Source organism: Copidosoma floridanum, unplaced genomic scaffold (genome assembly GCF_036245765.1).
Source record: "Copidosoma floridanum isolate Cflo_tuat_1 unplaced genomic scaffold, Cflo_Japanese_pri ptg000021l, whole genome shotgun sequence".
In the NCBI taxonomy this organism is placed as follows: domain Eukaryota; kingdom Metazoa; phylum Arthropoda; class Insecta; order Hymenoptera; family Encyrtidae; genus Copidosoma; species Copidosoma floridanum.
Window position 1 is genome coordinate 30257030 of NW_028321898.1, and position 8514 is coordinate 30265543.

Genomic DNA, 8514 nt, shown 5'->3' on the forward strand with positions numbered 1-8514 from the left:
ATTCTTGGTGGACGATTCCTAAGGCAATTACTGACGAATTGCGCTTCGATTTACAATTAAATTTTTTTGTATACATCTTGCTGACCACTTAAAATTATCATACAGATATTCATCATATACACAGCAGTTGATTCTCGAACGTCACCCTTTACAACGAACACCATCTATTTATTGTAATTTTTTTTTTTTTTTTCAAAAAGTTATCTAAACCTATTTATAAACTATTTTGCAAGTTTACTAAAGTACAAGTGTTAAGTTGCAGAGAGATTCAACCATTCGCCAAGTGCTTCTAATAACTACATTTTTTTTGTATTCAGATAATTTACTGTTTTCTACATCTTGCTCAACAGTGAGATAAATTTTCATAGAAAATATTAATTTTCTTAAAAATTAACAACATTTTTCAGTCAACAGAACGGTGCATCATATAAATTCTGTAAATAAATGCTTGATAAATATGTATGTAGGAAAGTATCAGATGGTTTAGTCTAGATTTCCCCCTTAAAGTTATCTAAGTTCACGTAAAAAAATCACCAAATTAACTTTTCAAGTCTTTAAAAGCCATCTATCAGACTATGCTATCTGAATACATCGTAGTGCAGCAGCAATCACAATTATGAATTCAATTCAACTACTTTCACATTCATGAAAAAGTGACGATTTTTTTTATTAATTGATAAAATAAAAAGGACAAAGACTGCCCATCCAAGTAATCACTTCACTGGACGAAATAAGAAAGCCATTTAGTAAACATTATCAAATGTTTCATTCTATACAAGACATACAGCTAAAAAGAAAAAGATAACTGTTACTATTCCATTAGATTAATTTCAGCTTGAATAATGCATTTGGAATGATTGTTTTTTTTTCTTAACTGGCACGTAACAGTGTTTACACTATACTCTGCATAAACGTAGTTGGCACATTTGAGACCTCCTTTCAATAGGCGTTGCTTGATAAAATGTTTACGTCATTAAATTATAGATTTTATGTCTTAACAGTACTTTCAATCGTTTGTTCTTTTATTTTTCAATAATGTATCGCCACTTTTTTCTGATAAGGTTTTTTCTTCTTCAAAATTTCTGCAACATTTTTACAAAAAACAATCATGTTTTGGAATAGTGATCCCATCTTGATGTCACCTAGTGCTTTCTAAGTTTTTATACTTCCCCTTCTCATTTATAGGTACTCTATAACTTTGACTGCCATTTTTTCCCTTAACATAAACTACCTTGTATGGAGGTAACATACTTACAATCTAAAATCCTAGCTTTTTACATTAATTCATGTGTACACTCTTGGATAAAAATACCAAATTTTGGTAAAACATAACACTCATCAGTAATATATCCCTATTGCCTATTTTTTTCAATTATACCAAGTATACACATGTAATTCTAGGTATGTAGGGTGCTCTATACAAAGGCACCTCTTGCTTATCTGAAGAAAAATCACATTGCATATGTATAAAATGCATATACATGGCGACCTTACAAATTTTTTCGACTGCATTTGACCATTGCTCAGTAGTGAGAAAGAAAAACAATTAATAGTATGAAAAATTTAATATTTCACTGCCTTTGGTGTAGGAAAGGAGATTTTCCGTCACTTTGCTTGTATTTCGGAAAATTTGATTTTGCAATGACGATTACACATACACATAATGTACATTACGACCTTTTACACGAAAAAATTTAATGGAAAGTTCATTGATGATTCAGTAGATCTTTTTATTCAGTCTCCAAGCAGGTCAAGCTTATTGTTTTTTACAATAACCATTGTAACTCGTGTACCCGAAAAGGTACCCCGAATTCGGGTAACACATCAGACATATTACTTTCATTTGATTTACATTTTTTTCACAATTTGACAGCAAAGACTAGGTTTTCCCTGAACGAGACCCTTCACAAATGTTTTAAAAACTATTTTAACGCATACTAAATATTGTCCAAAATAATCTAGATTAAAAAATTTATTCAAGTTATTATACATGAATTTCTCGATAAAGACAATTTGTTCAAAATGACTATAAATTGTTCATTTAGTCTTACAAAAATGAGTTTTGTAATCTCATGTGATTGATTTAAACTTGAGATCACTATTAGTGCTGATAAATCGTACTCCCCAACTTTATATGTATTTTTTTTTGTTTCTCTCCCTCTTGTGGACTCAAACCCGTTTGTAATATTTAAATGCACCTAAATTTATATCAAAATTTTAAAGGCAAAGGTTTGGACATCATACATGTCAGTGTTAGGTAAAATAAATTTTTCATCGCTCGAAAATACTTCTATTGCTCCTAAAAATTTTATTCTACCTAAAACACTAAATTTTCTAGAAATATTTGTTTATGTTACAAATAACGCTGGCAAACTTTACTGGATTTTCTGTCTTTAAAAAAATGCGTACATAAACCATACTAAGTTTGCATTTTTGTCATTGTAAAACATGTTACGATATACTTGAATTGTCTGGAAAACGTTACGGGAAGATGAATTTTAACAATTTTATTTCCTTTATTGTGTATAGTTGAAATATAGATTTAGTTTTTTTTTTTTTTTTTTTTTTTTTTCTTCATAAAACTTCCCATTTACTACCACTGTAATGTTTGATTCTAAAAAATGTATTCAATACGTCAAATTGCCATTTAAAATGAAAGCAATTTTTTGACAACATTTGTTGAAATATCACTTTCATGGAAAAACTTTGCATTACGAAAATTTCGTAGTCACTAGCGGAGGAAGTAAAAGAAAACCAAATCATCCATCAACAATGAAAGTGATCAATGGTTGTACTATTTTACTTCGAGAAGAGAACTAAAACGTTCACTTGTAGACCTCAAAAAATAACAGAAAAAAAATAAAACAACCTAGTTACCTAAACAGTTAAGACATATTTTTTCGCATTCACGCTTATGTACAATTTCTCTCCTTAAACTTACGAAGAAAGTTATTATAATTATTATTATTTTTATTAACGAACATTTTTCATGGCATTGCGTGCTCTTCAAAATTATGTTTGTTTAGTTTTAACGCGACTAGAAGGTACGACCTTTAGCCTCTGGTACTGATATAACCATCTGGTTCCTTAAAGGGTCTTTTTGCTGTCTTCGGCTTCAGCTTCGACTGCCATGACATCTTCAGCCACGATTCCTGTAACAGACAAATTTTTTTTAATTTTCTTGCTTACGTATTTAACGTAGGATTTTGTTAAAAATTATATAATTGTTTATCTCATAGGAACACACGGAACACACAATTTTTTTATTTTATTTTATAAGAATGTGTTAAAAAATTAATAAAAACGCGCTGTTCTCGAATACGATTACAACTATTAGCACAAAAAAAAAAAAAATTTCCTAGCAAACAAAAAAAAAGGAGGATTTTTAGTAACATATCCTACCTGCCGAAGTGGAATCTGGGCGATTCTTCTCTGGTTGTCCAGATTGGTTTTTCTTATCCGTCTGAAAGTAACGTGCAAAATACAGAAAAGAACCACCATATTATAAAAGTCAATCTTCTCTTGTTAGTTACACAAAGAAAATAAAAAAAAACATTTAGTACGTTGAAATGAACGTTGTGCAGAATAGATTTTTTTTTCAAACTTAAAGTCATGAAAAATGAACCAATGATCTCATGATTGAATCCTCAAAAAGAGAACCACATAATCGCCTCTGAATGAAAAGTAAACGAAAAACACTTTTTAAAATCCAAACCAAACTAGTAAGAAGTTGCTTTCTTTTCAAAAAACAAATCTATTCTGCTTAGGAACTTTTGATAAACAACCGCAGCCGTACCGCAAAGTACTGATGCCACAAAACACAGCCGTAGACACACATTACAGAGACTAGAGACTGGCACAGGAGCCAGAGAGTTATATTGAGGGCCTGCGTCCTCTCGAACAGTTCGGCGCCGTGTCTGATGCAGAGCAACGCCTCCGTTACCATTATCGCTCCATACACCCAACATTGCGTTCCCACTCGACTGCACGATGGATCAGTCACATACAAATAATATTGCCTGAAACACCCATGCACAATCGATTTTTATTTTTAGCACTGCAGTAAAAGAACGAAGAACTTTTTTTCTAAACGCCATTATATATTTCCGAGTTCTTTTTTTTTTCTTCAAGCCAGTGCATTTATACAACTGCAGGTATGTCGTTTTTTATTGTAGCGTTCGATACTTGTATATATAGAGTGAATATTTTATCTGGCTAAAAAATACTTGGGTAACGATTGTTCAAAGAGTTCGCGCATCAATTACGCGAAGTATTTCATGTCGCTGTAAAATGTAAATTTAGTAAATATTGATTTTTAAAAAATTACGTTAAGATTCGTCTTCACAGAAAATTGAGTAAAAAATTTAGCAAAATTTAGCATTGCTTCCAATATCCTGACCCTCGAAATTCAGCCAAATGAGAAAAGATAACAATCAATTAGAAAAAGTTGCACACCTGACGGACGGGGCGACAATGACTCCAATCAAGCATAGTCTTGACACAACGAACGGATGTGAGGGCGGAAACTCGTAGACGTGTTTCAGAAAGAACGTATTCAACTCGGACACCTGCCAGAATATAACCAGCTGGCAGAGAGCCACGAATCTCATGTGAGTACAGGTGGGATCCAGCCACCTGACCGACGTCCAGCTACCGGGTGTGAACTGCATGACGACCCTCTTCAACTTTCCTGTCGTGCTCTCGATGTCGCGAATGCTGACCCATTTGTACTCCCTCATCTCGAGCATCTGGCATATCTTAAGGCCCACCCAGATACCCAGGCCGTTGCAGACTAGCACGTCCAGAACGATGGCGTCCCACCAGCATTCGGCAAAGTTCGGCAGCAAATGAGCGAACGCGATCTCCGTTACCTCCCACATGACGCTTATGGCCCAGAGAATGCCGAGGTGACGAATAAGGATAGCCTTGAATGTCCAGCCAAGAAAGTGAGCCAGCGCAAAAACGTCCAAGTGGTTCCAGAGCTTCTCGACGTTGATGTCGGAACAATTGACACCGTACTCCTTGTCCATGTCGATATGGAACGAGTGGAGGCTTGGATCGATCCAGACGAAGATTTTTCTCACAGTTTCGTAATTTTGGAACAGCATGAACAGCAGAAATATCTCGTACAGAACGCTACAGCCGAATACTATTCGCCATAGTGCAGGATGAGGTCGCGTGAATGGTCCGTTTGGGAATGTCAGTATTGAGATTATCATGAAAAAGAAGACGACGCACAGAACGCCCGCCCTCAGGTTATCCTCAACGTTGGAACAGTCTCTGTTGGGGAGAAAGAAGAAAAATTAAGTTCACCATTCCAATGACCAGATAACATCAATATATTTTTAACAGCAACCAACCGGCGGTTTGAGTTTTACCGTTTTATGAATCATCTACTTGATAGTTTAATTTTAACAATGATCCACATTTATGACAATTTACACTCATTGCTCAATTAGAAACAAAGAAAAGTTTTATTTTTCGTAAATTATTGGAAATTATTTAATTAATCAAATAATCGAACAGGGACAATTTGTTTTGTACGTTGAGTGAATAAAAATAATGTATGTATGGTATTATGCAACTGTAAGAATGACACAGAGATAAACTCAATGACCTGCTACAGCCCATCAATCATTTAGGAAAAGTTGAAAAAGTGTGCCGCTTTTTTAAATATAGCCCATACCCTCAATGTTAAGATCAGCACACTTGGCACCCAACTTGCATTGCATACCTGACAAAGGCAAAGTAGACAATTGCCACTATCATGATCACCAGCAGAGTGATGGTGTGTGGCTTGTAGAAGAACTCAATGGAGATGTCTTCCACTGGCCTTTCATTGATATTCGGAAAACTATCTGTTCCAGACCGTAATCTGTGCCCATCGCTACTGTAGCCATCTTCCCCTGGGTTTATCTCCTCACAATGGGAACAGGCTGACTTTCTACACTTGGGATGCTCTTCGTTTTCACTCGTCATTTTTCTGGATTTCTGGTCTTGCTTTAATTAAAAAAAAGCATATGATCAGGGTAGTTTAAACTTGAACAAGAGAATTCATCACTAACGTGAATTACAATATTCATTCATTCTGTTATGCCAGAAAAGTAAAGTCTTGCAAGTACTTAATAAATATGTAAACAAACGTAAATTACAAACAAGCTAGAAAAATTAAAACAAAACTAATGCAGTTTAAAACTACAATAATAATGAAAAAATCCACTACGATGGAAGTAAAAATTATTAATGCGTAACCAACATTTAAGCAAATCAATAATGTACTTAGAAGGGTTTTTCACCAAGCAATTAACTCGACAATGCACTAGTATACATTCAAATTAGGGAGAAGAAAAAAAAAAAATCAATACTTATACTCGGGGAGAAAGCATTAATTACAGCGGACAAAGGCTCACCTCGTGCATCAAAAAAATCTCCAGGTCCTCGCTGTCGTCGTCGTGGTATATACTTAATATCTCTTTTGCTTACAAGCAAAAGCAACAATACGAACGTCGGCACATTTCACGCTAAGTATAATAATTTGATTAATGTAACACGCTAGCTACAATAAGTAAGTACAACGTGTGTGTGTTTTTTGTATACGTGCATAACTCTCGGCTTTTGCGCGCTAAAAGACAATGCAATATTGCAATGCATCCACGCGGTGGACCGTGGACGGAGAAGTATATATTTGTAATGATTAATGATGATATAATATAACAGATTGGAGGTGTGCTTTTGCGCAAAGCAAACACGCATCCGAACCGATCAGCCAATGGCGGACGAGAGAGTTACGGAGCAATCGATCATTGGCTGAATTTCAATTTACATCCAACCAATTACCAATCGGTCGTGAAAATGCACCTTTAGACTATTTTTTTATATCGTTGCATGTAAACCAACGAGGCGCTCATTTTGTGGATTCACTTTTTTGGGGAAGACTTTTGCAACATATAATTTCAAATTCACGTGATTGCCTATTGGTAAATAAGGTAACCCTCTATTTCAATAGTGAGTACTTGAACACAGAATTGAGAAATATAATTTACTTGAAAAAGCCCCATAATTAATTAACTTTTGAGATTAATTTTTTTTTTTCTTTAAGACATATTCGAGCTACTTTGTATATGTTTCTCCTCGACATGGTGTTAAATGATGTTTTTCTAAATTATTGTAGAAAGATTAAGGTTTGATATTTATATTTTCGAGGTCATAGACTTTTCCACGCAGACATCGGCGTGTGATTTTCTAAAACGAAAATGAAAGAAGACAATCGGACACATTGAAGAGACGGATATGTTCGAGAGGAATACTTGTAAAAGCCTACGCATTTAGGAGCAATAAAGTTGTACACAATGCCGTACTCGCACGTGTGTGAATCAGCGCTTTTTGTTCACGGGAACTCGTTCGAAAACTAAAGAATCTGCATGAGCTTTACCGTTACGATAAAACGGACCTCCTCAGTATCGTGATATGTTTACCTGCAAGTTTGGTGACACTCTTGGAAATAATATATTTGAGGAATTGTTTTAAAAAAACAAGAGTGTGTGATATTACATTTTTTTTCGTTCAATAACAATCGATGAGCCGATCAAGCTTTATTTGGATGGAGCGCTATTGTCTGGTTCATCAAGAGCTTCCTTGAGAAGACAAAAGCTTTTATTTAGCTTTTGGTGCGATCGATCCTCAGATCTTGGGACAAAGCGGGTGACGCATTTCGTGCAGAGTTCCGTATATTTACGTGTTGCTCACCTTTCTATACATATATATATATATATATGTTTAAGCACAATCAATCGGTCATTGGAATAAATTTTTCTGGTTGATAACGACTTTTTTTGTCAAATTATACACATGACTTGCAGCCAAGATGTAATTACCTTATCGTTGAATGTGCAAGGATATTAAAAAATCGCCGAAACTACTTATTCATGTATTCCACAGATTCATGAATCTTCAAAAAATATACCGATTTTCCATATGTACTTAGTCAAGGAAAAGTAAAACACTTGCATATTTGCGGTAAAATTCACAATAAAATTTGTTAACAGTGGCTGAAAACACAGCTATTTGACGTACGTTGAAGAATAAATTTTGTGGATCAATGACAATTTCACGATAATTTTACTTGAAAATGGCTCCCTTAGACATATAACTTATAACTGATGAAATGTATTTGCCAATCCACAAAAATACAATTGCCTAAGCTTTCTCTAACTCAAATGATCATCATTCTATCACCATTGATATAAACCAATCGATTCTCGAGTTTTGCGCTAACAATTTGAAAAAAAAGCAAAAAAAAAAAAAAAAAAATTTAATCTCCCTTCGTAAACAATTGAATTTTTAAGTGTGACGGCCACCCTCGCGTAGCGATTGGGGGACATTTGGGATCATATGATTGGGACGAACACACCGCGATCTTCCCGAAAATAGAATTGCACCAAAAAAGAAAAAAGGGGGAGTAGGGTGTCGAGTTTACAGGGGAGGGGGGGAGCAACCAGTTGTTGCTGATAGCGC

The 8514-nt window shown here is 34.7% G+C and overlaps 1 protein-coding gene across 2 annotated transcripts; it reads right to left on the bottom strand.

Annotated features, from left to right (window-relative positions):
* Nucleotides 1-610: 610 nt before the first annotated feature.
* Nucleotides 611-6669, bottom strand: l(3)77CDf (phosphatidylserine synthase 1 homolog l(3)77CDf). 2 transcript variants are annotated; one of them, XM_014364430.2, is made up of 6 exons: nucleotides 6411-6669; nucleotides 5735-5996; nucleotides 4456-5280; nucleotides 3797-4019; nucleotides 3403-3463; nucleotides 611-3152 (listed from the first exon to the last, which is right to left on the bottom strand). In XM_014364430.2, exons 2-6 carry the CDS (start codon nucleotides 5977-5979, stop codon nucleotides 3088-3090), a joined length of 1419 nt encoding a protein of 472 aa, XP_014219916.2. In that variant the 5' UTR covers nucleotides 5980-5996; nucleotides 6411-6669; the 3' UTR covers nucleotides 611-3087. The 2 variants fall into 2 exon arrangements, with proteins under 2 accessions (XP_014219916.2, XP_014219915.2); XM_014364429.2 differs by having other exon boundaries at nucleotides 5735-6000.
* Nucleotides 6670-8514: the final 1845 nt, after the last annotated feature.